Here is a 13,289-nt window from a genome sequence, read left to right as displayed (position 1 = left end):
CTCAGGCGCTGACTTTACACTCCTGCTTCAGACGCTGGCTTTACAATCCTGCCTCAGTGACACTACTCTCCTGCCTCAGTTGTCCTATGTTATATCACATTATGTTATACCATGTACCAAAACATACACATTAACACAGTACAGTAGGATCGTAATATAATGATGGTTAATATTATGCTGTACAGGCAGAAATGATCTATGACATCACATTAACTATTTTGAAATTAGGGTCATGTCTTTAAAAAAAATAACAAATCGTCTGCGAATTAAAAAAATTAGTCTAGTCCTAACTGTTCATTTTTTTTCAAGACTAAACAAGTTTTAAATGTTAATAATCTTCCATCTACTGGTGAAGTGATTGATAAATGATTTTGTTTATTCATGTTGTCTCTGAAATGACGTTGTGCAGAAATATTCAGATGTACTTCAGATGTACCTCAGATATACTTCAGATGTACCTCAGATATACATCAGATGTGCCTCAGATGTACCTCAGATGTACCTCAGATATACCTCAGATGTACCGCAGATATACTTCAGATGTACCTCAATGTACCTCAATGTACCTCAGATGTACCTCAGATATACTTCAGATGTGCCACAGATATACCTGAGATATACCTCAGATATACCTCAAATGTGCCATAGATATACTTCAGATGTACCTCAGATATACTTCAGATGTACCTCAATGTACCTCAGATATACCTCAGATGTGCCACAGATATACCTGAGATATACCTCAGATATACCTCAAATGTGCCACAGATATACTTCAGATGTACCTCAGATATACTTCAGATGTACCTCAATGTACCTCAGATGTGCCACAGATATACCTGAGATGTACCTCAGATATACCTCAAATGTGCCACAGATATACTTCAGATGGACCTCAGATATACTTCAGATGTACCTCAAGTGTACCTCAGATGTACCTCAGATGTACATTAAATATATACTTCAGATGTACCTAAGATATACCTCAGATATACTTCAGATGTACCTCAGATATACTTCAGATGTACCTCAGATGTGCCACAGATATACTGTACCTCACATATGCCTCAGATGTGCCACAGATATACTTCAGATATACCTCAGATATACCTCAATGTACCTCAGATATACCTCAGATATACCTCAATGTACCTCAGATATACCTCAGATGTGCCACAGATATACCTGAGATATACCTCAGATATACCTCAAATGTGCCACAGATATACTTCAGATGTACCTCAAGTGTACCTCAGATGTGCCACAGATATACTTCAGATATACCTCAGATATACCTCAGATGTACCTCAGATGTACCTCAGATGTACCTCAGATATAACCTCTGGCTTGTTTGGTTCTGCTCACCCCAGGTGCAGTCCATTACCTCTTACGTCATCTTCTGCATTGTGATGTCATCATTCAGTATGTCTGTAGTGAATAAGTGCAATCGGTTGTACAGCAGACGCTTGATGTCATTCTGTCCAGTTTTGTTGCTTCGGTTCTGTTTGTTTTCTTATTTGCTGATGCTCTCTACATTAAGGTTTTATTCCTCAATCATTATTTTACCGCAGCGACAAGAACGATAAACTTCAGCATTAGTAAACCTTGACGTTATTTAATCTCGCATAAAGTAACAACAACATTTACAAATGTAATAGATGCCTGAAATCTGGTCTCAGGCTTAAACAGTCAAATTCCATTCGAAAGATATTAAAATTCAATGAAATATTTAAATAAATAAAATCCTCACTGGATTAATGACTGACGGTGGATCAGTGCCGAAGTTCATCTTCTCTAATGAACCGACCTTAATATGAAGCGTTTCCCTTCCCCCGCCTTGTTTTGTGTTGCCGTACAAAGTTCTGTGCATGACTCACTTTTACATTTCCTTCTTTCTTTCTTTTCTCTGCTTTTCATTCGAAGGCTTTTTTAAGCCGATTTACTCTGATAGACTCCACCACTATGCTTGAAGTGGTTTAAGGAGCCTCGACACTCGACTTAAAGCCGTTCGCTCCACAACACGATCCCTCTAGAGAAGGGGCGTGGTTTAAAGAGCGCACGCCCGAGAGCGACCAACCAGAGCGCAGCGTGCACTTCTTTATCCGACCGGACGTGTGGATTGAGTTTAGCCCATGTTTAGCTGTGCTGTGCCTCTCTTCTCATTTCATCTCATCTGACATTATTTATATTAATTTTATAGATATTTATACACACACACACACACACACACACACACACACTCACACACACAGCAGGGTCCTTCACAAAGATTTCTGGATAAAAATGAATCTAATTTAAAAACTATTTCAAACAGAAGAGGATTTTGCAATGCAGCAGATCTTTCTTTTAAATCGTTTGGATTAACGCTTGATTGTTTCTGAATAATCACTGCGTCGTTCCTAATGCTGTTCAATCTCGGACCCTGCTGCTGTGTTACATATATTACCCCAATCACCCCCTCCCCTCTCCCTCCCCCTCCCAGCATGCTACATACTTTATGTCGCGTACGAGATGCACCATGAGCTCTGCTCTTATTTGTGTGTGAACCCAAACCCATTTGCCATAAATCACACTCCACCTCCACCTCCCCTTTTCTCTTTTTATATTCTTCTTCTTTTTTTTCCCCTTCCTTACTTCCTTCCTTCCTTCCTTCCTTTTATCGCCCATACAGCCAGTCAGCAAGCGGCATTGTGAATTTTATCTTCTCTTGCAGAAATCATTTCGTCCTCGTTGCGGCAGATGAAATTTCTTGTAACACCTCTTCAGGTAAAATAAATAAAATATGAAAATGAATAACAGCTCACCCTCACTTTCTCGATGCACCCACGAGGGAGCGGGCATATCCTTTTTTTATGCACCTCGACAGTGAGTGCTTTTATTGCTCGCCTCTCTCTTGTTTCCGCCCCTCAATTAGTAGATTTGACTTTCTTTCTTTTCTTTTTTTTTTTTCCTTTATGTTCATTCTTTTCCTTATTGAATGCTCATTTTTTACGGAGTGAAACAGTCGCAGCATTTTGCATGAGGACAAGCGGCAGACATTGCAACCCCGTTTTGTTTTGCTCATCCCTTTGCAGTTGGCACTGCTTTACAACAGTGCATGCGTCCCTCTGAGGAGTGACATGAACGGGTGTGTGTGTGTGTGTGTGTTGGTTTTTTCTCTTTCCTTCCGTTCATGTGATTGATTTTTCTCCCTGTCAAAGCATCTCCATCTCGACCTCGACTGGTGTGTGTGTGTGTGTGTGTATTGGTGATCGTGGTAGTGGTGTGTTTGTCGCTCGCTCGCTTGGTTTGTTTCGTCTTGCACACTTGGCTGTAGGAGGCTAAACGTCCGTGTGTGTGTTTCGCCACTGGCTTGTTTTTCCGAGGCATCGCATCAGAAGGGAGAGCGACCCGTCCATCCATCCACATATTGATTTCTTTTTTCTTTTTTTCCTTTAACAACCGCTTTCCTGTTAACCGAGGGGAAATTAATATGCTAACAGGACCTCGATTTCTGAAGACGTCAGCCATTTTGTGAAATTGGACGCTCTAATTTGGATGAGCGAGTAGCTGCATGAGCCAAATGCAGAAAATTATACAAGCCCTGTGTGAGCTAAAGTGCTTTCCATAACGGCTCAGCGTTAAAGCGTTCATCTAAGTGACTAGCTCCAAACCTCAGATCTGCCCCCTTTTTACCCTCCAGCTAGACCTGGGCTCCGCCGTGGGGCTTCCGGATGGCCGATAATACTTTAAACAGAAATTTGTCAGTATGTTTCCAGAGAATTGAAACAGTTACTTCAGTTTTTCTCTAAGTGTGTAGTCAGTGAGGCAGAACGTAGTCGCTGATGTTCCTTCACACACCCGTGGACCTGTTTCACCTTTAACCCAATAAAAATATAAAAACCTGAAAGTTCAGAAATTAATAACACGTAAAAAAAAAATCTCACACAGTTCCTATGCAGCGATTTCAGCGTTTATGTTCATGATGAACATTAAACCAGTAACGTTTTTTTTTTTTTTTTTTTTCAAACCGAAGCTCTGTTGAGTTCCGGATTCTGATTGGTCAGAAGGAGTTGATCGTCTCTCAGCTGTAACCATTCTAACCCGTTATCGTCTCCATAGTAACCGCGTACTAAATCTCAGGAACACGTGTAAGATGTTTGTTTAAGGTTAAGGGCAGGAGTCTTCAGTGTCGTCATCATCAGGACACGATGGTGAATATATTCAGAATTCAGCAGTGATGTAACGGCAAATGGAAAGTACTGAGCTTCACAGATGAGTCCAAGTAACCAAATAAAAACACGAGAAAAGACACAAAAAAAAAACATCAAATCTCAGCTCATTGACCTTTTCCCCCGAGCAAAAGTGGGGTTAATTTAACAGACCTGGCATCCTAAGGGTTTTCTCTTCAGTCTTGGGAGTGTGGTGTGTGTATGTGTGTGTGTGACCTCCTGCCCCTCGCTCTCAGGGTCGTATTCATTAAATCCCTCTCCTGTAAACAGGGTCAAATAAATCGCTCAGCAGGGCAGCGAAAAATGAACACCAGCTCGAGTGCGAATAAAACCAATAACGATGTCCGCAGTCATTTGGATTAACTTCTTAATCTTAATCGAATATGCGAATATGCAAATGACTCCATTTGCCGGTCGTGCCCTGCCTTCTGATTGGTTCTGTCTGGTCCAGGCGTCCTTTAACGAGGCCAGATAAATGTGGCTTATTTTGCGAGCCGAGCCCCAGGATGATACACACACACACACACACACACACACACACACACACACACACACACACACACACACACACACACAGGGCAGGATAGCAGGAGGTTCATGATGTGTATGATGTTTTTTTTTTTTTAGGGTGCTTTCTGTGACAGGAAGTGAACATCATTCCACTGAAGTAGTTTTAATCGGCGTTTTTCTGACACTTATCCGTATCACGTCCGCACTTTTTTATAGCCGAGAGAAAAACGTGTCGCGTGGACAGACGTGCGGCGCACCCGAGCGCTTTCAGTAAACAAATCCCATGAGGCATTTCTTTCTATCTTTATTTCCTTATTTATCCATTTACTCTTCATTCGTCGTCTCCCTCAGAGCATCTTGTCATCCCGTTCAGTTTGGTTTTGTTCGACGTTCCTCTGTGTTCCAGCATGACAGCAGCCTGCCTCGTGGTTCCTCCTCCTGTGGTTTCATCTGATTGTGAAACACTTTAACATCATCACCGTGTGGGCTCGTGTCTGATTCTTTCTGTCTTGGTGTGTGACTCAGGAGGTGTGTGTGTGTGTGTGTGTGTGTGTGTGTGTGTGTGTGTGTGTGTGTGTGTGTGTGTGTGTGTGTGTGTGTGTGTTTTCCCCTGTGACACACTCGTGCTCTTTGTCTTCACAGTTACGGACGAGTTTATGCTGCCGACCCCTACAACCACACACTTGCTCCAGCAGCCACATACAGCGTTGGTGCCATGGTGAGCCTCCATTTTGTTTTCTCCCGTCGTTCTGCTCTTCTCTCTCGCCATTTTTTTATTTGTTTGTTTGTTTGTTTGCTGTTTTTCTTGTCTTTCTCCCCCCCCCCAACTGCATGGATTTCAATACAGTCGACACCGGCTCGCTTAAACTTAATCGAATTCGTCTTTTGTGCTAACGGCAGCCAAAATGCCACATTAATCCTCGCGGTAAACGTGATGAATGTCTTAATTTCTTGGCAGTGTAGTGCGTGTTAGTTATTATATTTCTAATTTTGCGAATATCACCTAGCCGAGCGCTCGGCTTAATGGAATAATTAGTCATTTTGATAATTGAATCCATCACCTAAGTGGCGCTACGGCGGCAAGAGCTAAAAAAAAAAAAAAAAGGATGGAGAGCGAGAGCGAGTCGAACAGGGACGGAGCCGAGATTAGCCCGCGGCGTCCTGGGATTTCCATCACCATGCTAATTTTATTGACGCTCATCCGGCACCGTATGGATTGTTACGATGCATGCGTGTGTACTGTATGTGTCGAGCGCATGACTTCATTCACGCATGACTTTCATCTTTTTTTTTAGCTCATCTTTTTATTTGAAGTAGCTAAACTCTTTTCTGGCATGCGGTGTGTGTCGCTGTTGCTTGCTGCATGAGGATCGTCTGACGTACAGGTACAAGGAGAACAAGTCGGAAGAACACACTTTAACGTCTTCGTGCCCCGTCGAGGATCGTGTTAAACGTGTGCATTGTGTTCGCAGAACGCTTTCGCACCCCTGACCGATGCCAAGACCAGGAGCCATGCGGACGACGTGGGTCTCGTTCTTTCTTCGCTGCAGGCTAGTATATACAGAGGCGGATACAGCCGTTTCGCTCCATACTAAAAAAAAAAAAAAAAAAAAAAAGGAAATATAACACACACACCTAACTCAACTCTACTCAACTCTACTCAACTCAACGCGAATTCTTCCCGAGGGTGGTACAGAGGGAAACCCTTTTTTTCCGAGGCCTGGGTATTGCAATACAATGCAGTCGTGCATCATTTTCAGCACCTCTTGCGGAGCAGAGAGAGGACAGAAAAAAAGAAAAAAAAAACGGATATTTTTCATCTTATACCTCAAGATATTTTGTGCTGTGTATTTTAATATTGTGGGTTTTTAATTTCTAAAACATAGAATTGTTGGCTGTAGAGGTTTCTGTGGTGATCTAGAGAGCTGCTAGATTTAAAAACAACAACAACAAGAAGAAAAAAAAAACAGAAGACGTTTAAAGGAAAAAAAAAATACAAATTGTTAGGGCTTTATGGTTTATGTAAATGAATTATGTATGATAAATATTTAGTCCCTTGGGGTGATGATATTTTGTAAGTGACTACAGTAGTACTGGTTTTCTGCTTTTTTGTTGTTCGGTCGTTTTTTTTGTTTGTTTGTTTGTTTTATTGGGGGGAGGGTTTTTATGCTGGCGAAACGGCCCAGACATGGACGGAAGCAGCAGCAGGACGAGGCAGGAGGGAGACGGGGCCCCGCCCTGAGTGGCACTGAGACACACCAGGGAGAGAGGAGAGAACCACTAAAGCATTGATTACTTCCTCCGTCTGATTCCAGTCCTCACTCCAAGCCAAAGTTTACTTTTAGCGTTAATCTTTTTTTTTTTTTTTTTTTTTTTTTTTTTTAAGTTTTGATCTATTTTTTTATTTTTGTCTTTGCCCCGAGTTTCACGCAGCAGCTCTTAGACTAACTCCAAAACTTCACCATGACAGTATTTCTGTAGGTTTAGACTCCTAGACTAGTTCACGCCAACCACAAATCCATGACGTCTTTATATATATATATATATATAATATACACACACATACATATACATATATATCATTTTATTTTATTTAAACAGTACTTCCGCTATATCGATCGATCGAGTTGCTGAATTTTATATTATGGGAGAGATGAACTTTAAAAAAAAAATAATAAAAAAAATTAAAAAAAAAAAAAAATAGATTAATTACGATAAAAGTTGCTGTTTATATTTTTTTCTTTTCTTTTTCTTTTTTTTTTGTTTTTTTTTTTTTGTTTTGTTTTGTTTTTTGTTTTCTCCTCCAAGATTAATGATTATTTGTTCCAGATGAAGGCGGGGCAGGGGGGTGTGGGGGAAAGGGAGGGGTTGTGGAGGGGGTTAGAATAATACTACTAATAATTTATAAGAAGGTTAATAATATTAGACCGAATAAACCGAGTATATTACATTTGAGCTGTCGAGTGGAAAATGTTCTCTTCTACGAAACTCACAGCTGTGTAATGTTTTAGAGTTTAGTGTAGTTAGAAGAAGGTGTCTCTCTCTCTCTCTCTCTCTCTCTCTCGCTCTCTCTTTCTCTCTTTCTGAGTTTGTTTGTTTGTTTTTTAGTTGTTTTTATTATTTTTTTTAAAGGGACTCCAAATTTATATCCACACGAGTTCACACAAGTAATGCAATCGTTATTGTATATATGATTATGATATTTTTGTCCGTACTATTTTTGCACATGCATTTTTTTCTGCTATTATTATTATTATTATTATTATTATTATTTAGCTTTTTTTTTTTTTTCCGAGATCATTTGTAATGTGACATCCTTTGTAAGGTTCTTTTCTAGAGACGCAGCCTTTACACTTCGAGATCCGTTCGTCGGAAAAACCTGAGAATTATAGGACTTGTGAAAAAAAAAAAACAGATATCTATATGTAAATACAAATAAGGATCGATATGTCTTTTGTTTTCTTTTTTTTTTCTTTCTTTTTTGTTTTTTTTCAAGTGCTACACGAAGATAACCAAGTGCTCCACTTGGCTGTGCATCTACAAAGAAAAACTTCCCTTCCTGTTGTTTACAAGTATATCTACTTAGAGATGTTTGTCACATATCTCCTTTTTTTAAAAACATAAAAATGCATTGATAAAAAAAAATGAAATTAAAGAAATAAAATAGGGAAGCAGCTCAAATTTATCCAGCTGCAAATATCCGTGTGTGTGTGTGTGTGTGTGTCTGTGACTGGGTGTGTCTGTGACTGGGTGTGTCTGTGACTGGGTGTGTGTGTGTGACTGGGTGTGTGTGTGACTGGGTGTGTGTGTCTGTGACTGTGTGTGTGTCTGCGACTGTGTGTGTGTCTGCGAATGTGTGTGTGTGTCTGCGACTGTGTGTGTGTGTATGTGTGTCTGCGACTGTGTGTGTGTATGTGTGTCTGCGACTGGGTGTGTGTGTGTCTGCGACTGGGTGTGTGTGTGTGTCTGCGACTGGGTGTGTGTGTGTGTCTGCGACTGGGTGTGTGTGTGTGTCTGTGATTGGGTGTGTGTGAGAGCCTGTGTGTGTGACTGTGTGTGAGAGTGTGTGTGTGTGTGTGTGTAAAAGTCTGCGTCTGAAAATCTGTGTGCGAGTCTGTGAGAGTGTGTGAGAGTGTGTAAAAGTCTGTGTGAGAACGTGTGTGTGTGTGTGTGTGTGTGTGTGTGTGTGTGTGTGTGTGTGTGTGAGTATGTGTGAGAGTCTGTGTGTGTGTGTGTGAGAGTGTGTTATAGTCTGTGTGTGTGAGTATGTGTGAGTGTGTTATAGTCTGTGTGTGAGTATGTGTGAGAGTGTGTTATAGTCTGTGTGTGTGAGTATGTATGAGAGTGTGTTATAGTCTGTGTGTGTGAGTATGTGTGAGTGTGTTATAGTCTGTGTGTGTGAGTATGTGTGAGAGTGTGTTATAGTCTGTGTGTGTGAGTATGTGTGAGTGTGTTATAGTCTGTGTGTGTGAGTATGTATGAGAGTGTGTTATAGTCTGTGTGTGTGAGTATGTATGAGTGTGTGTTATAGTCTGTGTGTGTGAGTATGTATGAGAGTGTGTTATAGTCTGTGTGTGTGAGTATGTATGAGAGTGTGTTATAGTCTGTGTGTGTGAGTATGTATGAGAGTGTGTTATAGTCTGTGTGTGTGAGTATGTGTGAGAGTGTGTTATAGTCTGTGTGTGTGAGTATGTATGAGTGTGTTATAGTCTGTGTGTGTGAGTATGTGTGAGAGTGTGTTATAGTCTGTGTGTGTGAGTATGTGTGAGTGTGTTATAGTCTGTGTGTGTGAGTATGTATGAGAGTGTGTTATAGTCTGTGTGTGTGAGTATGTATGAGAGTGTGTTATAGTCTGTGTGTGTGAGTGTATCATCACACACTCGGGGTGAGATAATTGATCGTATTCCACTGCTGTAACTCTGCTATACTTTTCTGCTTCCACTAGGTGTTGTAAAACGGCCCTTTTCTCCTTGTCATTGTATGTGCATGCACTCTATGATCCACATAACAGTAACCATCAATAAAGTTTCTCAAGATAAGGAGAACTCTGCGTGGCCTGCTCCTTCTTCTCCATCATCTCCATCTCCTTCTGCTCCTTTATCTTCTCCTCCGTCGTCTTCTCCTCCACCTCCTCATCCTTCTTCTCCTTCTCCTACTTTTTTTTTTAAAAACTCATAAAGTACTATAGCGACTGGATTGTGTTTCTCAGTGATGGAGTAGCGTTTTTTTTTCCTCCCTGATTCAATTCCAAGCGAGCTAAATTGCATTTAAAAGGCACAAGGAGCTCGGAGAAAATTGATGCCTCCAGAAGCGATGCGCTCATCCTTCGAGTTTTTTTTTTATTTCTTTCTTTCTTTCTTTCTTTCTTTCTTTCTCCCAGAGCTAGAGAGCGATGCGGAGGCGAGAAAGAAGGACACAATCTGATAAAAGCGCAGCTTCTTCCAGGCTTCCGGCGCACAAAGGTTATGAAACGGATCTCCAGCCGGATCGTCGAGGTTGAAGAGTGGGAGAAGCTCCGAAAAATGAGTAGGAGCCGATTTTCAGCGATCGTGGTGAACTTTGCTAAAAATATCTCCGGGTTTATTTTATTTTAGAAGAGAAACAAAACTTTTTCTCATCAAGCCAGAAGGGAAGAACGACGAGACGGAATAAAAAAGAACGAGAAAAGGAAAAAAGAACAGGAAAATAATATAACACTAAATAAGAAAAAAATGATACTAAAGGTTATTAGAAGCCCGGAAAATGAGAAAAGAACAAATGACAAAGGAAGGAGGAGAAAAAAAAAAGCAAAGAAAATGAACAGAAATAGGTTTTATTGTTTACCCTCGAAAGAGAATACGAACGAGAAAAGATACGGAAGAAAAGAGAGCAAAAAAAGAGTTTTTTTTTTTTTTTCCTCCTCCTGGGATGTTGAGGCTAATTTTTAATGACGGACTAAAAAAAAAAAAAAAGAGAAGAGGGATGAGATTTAATGAAATGAAAATAATAATAATAATAATAATAATAATAATAATAATAATAATAATAATAATAATAATAATAATAATAGGAAAAATAAGAGGGAAATTTAAGTTTAAGGAGGATATTTAAATAAATAAATAAATAAATAAATAAATAAATAAATAAATACATTGAACACATGCATATCTGAAAGAAAATGATGACTTTGTGAAGTAGAGAGCTTCCGTTCTGGAGGCCGCACATCACCGAGGTGTGCTGGATCTTCATAAGCGATGTTCTCTGCAGATACTGTAGTTCTAATTGAAGCCCAGACGGATTGCCTCCTGTTCTCCACTCCATCGGCATAATTAGAAAAACTTAGCCAGCGGATACGCGGCAAGATAAGCGATATAAATGTTTAAACGTGATGAAGGAGTCACATTATGCTGGTAATTACAACTCATCTTCACAGAAATGGGTGATCAATAATTAACGTGGCTCGGGTCACGTGTCAGGGAGCGTCATTTAAAATTGGTTATTAATTCCATTCTAGCAGGAGAAAAAGTGCTTTTCCTTCTACATGGGGTTCCTCTGGGAGACGCCGAGCGAGCAGGAGCCTTTAACTCCATTCCTCTGCTGTCTGTTCTGTTTCCTCCTGCAGTCCTTTAACACGCCCTGGTGCTCTCTCTCTCTCTCTCTCTCTCTCTCTCTCATCTTTCTCTCTCTCTCTCTCCTTCTCTCTCTCTCTCTCTCTCTCTCCTTCTCTCCTCCTCTCCTTCTCTCTCCTCTCCTCCTCTCCTTCTCTCTCCTCTCCTCTCTCCTCCTCTCCTTATCTCTCTCCTCTCCTCTCCTCCTCCGTTCCTCTCTCCTCTCCTCCCGCGGTCTCTGTCTCTCCTCTCTTCTCTCCTTCCCTCTCCTCTCTCTCCTTGTCTCTCTCTTCTCTCTCTCTCTCCCTCTCTTCTTCTCGTTCTCTCTCTCCTCCCTCTCTCTCTCTCTCTTCTCCCTCCCTCGCTCTCTCTCTCTCGCTCCTCTCTCTCTCTCCTCGGTCTCCTCTCTCCTCTCTTTCTCTCTCTCCTCTCTCCCTCCTCTCTCCTCTCATCTCTCTTCCTCACTCCTCTCTCTCTCTCCCTCTATCTCCCTCTCCCCCCTCTCTCCCTCCCCCTCTCTCGGTCTCTCTCTCTCTCTCTCTCTCTCTCTCTCTCTCTTGTTTCCTCTCTCTCCCTCTCTCCCTCTCTCTCTCTCTCTTTCCCTCTCCCTCTCTCTCCCTCTTTCTCTCGCTCCCTCTTCCTCTCTCTCGCTCTCTATCTTTCCCTTTCTCTCTCTCTCTCCCTCTTTCTCTCTCTTTGTCTCTCCCCCTCTCTCTCGCTCCCTCTCTCTCTCTCCCTCTCTCTTGCTCCCTCTCTCTCACTCCCTCTCCCTCCCTCTCTCCTTCTCTCTCTCCTTCTCTCCCCCTCTCTCTCTCCCTCTCTCTTGCTCCCTCTCTCTCGCTCCCTCTCCCTCTCTCCTTCTCTCTCTCCTTCTCTCCCCCTCTCTCTCTCCCTCTCTCTTGCTCTCTCTCCCTCTCTCCTTCTCTCCCTCTCTCCTTCTCTCCCTCTCTCTCTCTCCCTCTCTCTCTCCCTCTCTCTTGCTCCCTCTCTCTCGCTCCCTCTCCCTCTCTCTCTCTCTCCCCGCAGCTCCTGTCACTAATAATATGATACATGTTTCGGAATTAAATCAAGTATTAAATGAAGTAATTTGGGTCTCTTTGCTCTGTTTGAGTCGCTGAATGGTCCTGGATTGATTATCATGCAAATTGCAGCCGGTGTGTGAATGGTTGCTTTCCTCGCCCTCAACTAGCCGCCGTTTTTCTTCTTTTTTCTTTCTTTTTTTTTTTTTTTTACCTTCCTCCCTTCGGTGCTCTGCAGTCTTACAAATCAGGCATAGGCATGCCACCAGCCCTCGCGTTTATTAAACCTTTAAAAACGTTTAATTTTCCACGAGCTGTTCATGCTTTTGCGTCCATTACTTCAGCCGACGAGGGGAAGAAAGAAATCGGGGCTCATTTGCTGTTCTGCTGACCATCAAGGAGTAAAAAATAAATGAAATAGGTCTCTCTCTCTCTCTCTCTCTCTCTCTCTCTCTCTCTCTCTCTCTCACTCTCTGTCACTATCACTCACTCTTGATCCCTCCCCCTCTCTAACTTTCTCACTTACTCTTTCTCACTCTCTCAATACTTTGGTGGTGTGTGTGTGTGTGTGTGTGGTGTGTGTGTTGTGTGGTGTGTTGTGTGTGTGTTGTGGTGTGTTGTGTGTGTGTGTGTGTGTGTGTGTGTGTGTGTGTGTGTTTTTTGTGTTAAAGGAGAACATAGGACACTGATGGACACGAGGTGATGAGCTGACGTTACAGACACAATCCCTGAAGCGTTTTATCCCTTCACACTACAGCAATTCTTCACTTCCAATTCTTTATAATTAAGGTTTATGTCGAATTATCATTTATAGTCATATTTAATGGTATGAAACCTCAGGACATGATATTACAGCTATAAACATCATTACTGTCAGAATATACTCTCTCTCGCTATCTCTCTTTCTCACTTACTCTCTTCTCTCTCCTCTCTCTCTCTCTCTCACTCTATCTCTCTCACTC

At 41.7% G+C, this 13,289-nt stretch overlaps 1 protein-coding gene across 5 annotated transcripts in view; it reads left to right on the top strand.

Annotated features, from left to right (window-relative positions):
* The window catches only part of LOC113637452 (RNA binding protein fox-1 homolog 1), a 32,557-nt gene extending 22,201 nt beyond the window's left edge, over positions 1 to 10,356 (top strand). The window contains exons 9-11 of one of the 5 annotated variants that reach the window (XM_027138097.2): positions 2,714 to 2,766; positions 5,364 to 5,439; positions 10,102 to 10,356. In XM_027138097.2, coding sequence (XP_026993898.2) covers positions 2,714 to 2,766; positions 5,364 to 5,439; position 10,102 — 130 coding nt within the window. In that variant the 3' untranslated portion in view covers positions 10,103 to 10,356. Of the gene's footprint in view, positions 1 to 2,713; positions 2,767 to 2,830; positions 2,866 to 5,363; positions 5,440 to 6,016; positions 6,107 to 6,193; positions 6,362 to 10,101 lie in introns of those variants that run through there. The other 4 variants (XM_027138094.2, XM_027138101.2, XM_027138095.2 and 1 more) reach the window with 4 other exon arrangements.
* The last annotated feature ends 2,933 nt before the right edge of the window (positions 10,357 to 13,289 follow it).

The sequence above is a fragment of the Tachysurus fulvidraco genome, chromosome 15, assembly GCF_022655615.1.
Source record: "Tachysurus fulvidraco isolate hzauxx_2018 chromosome 15, HZAU_PFXX_2.0, whole genome shotgun sequence".
NCBI classification, from domain to species: Eukaryota; Metazoa; Chordata; class Actinopteri; order Siluriformes; family Bagridae; genus Tachysurus; species Tachysurus fulvidraco.
The sequence above is the reverse complement of the archived record's forward strand: the minus strand, read 5'-3'. Positions and strand labels throughout refer to the sequence as shown.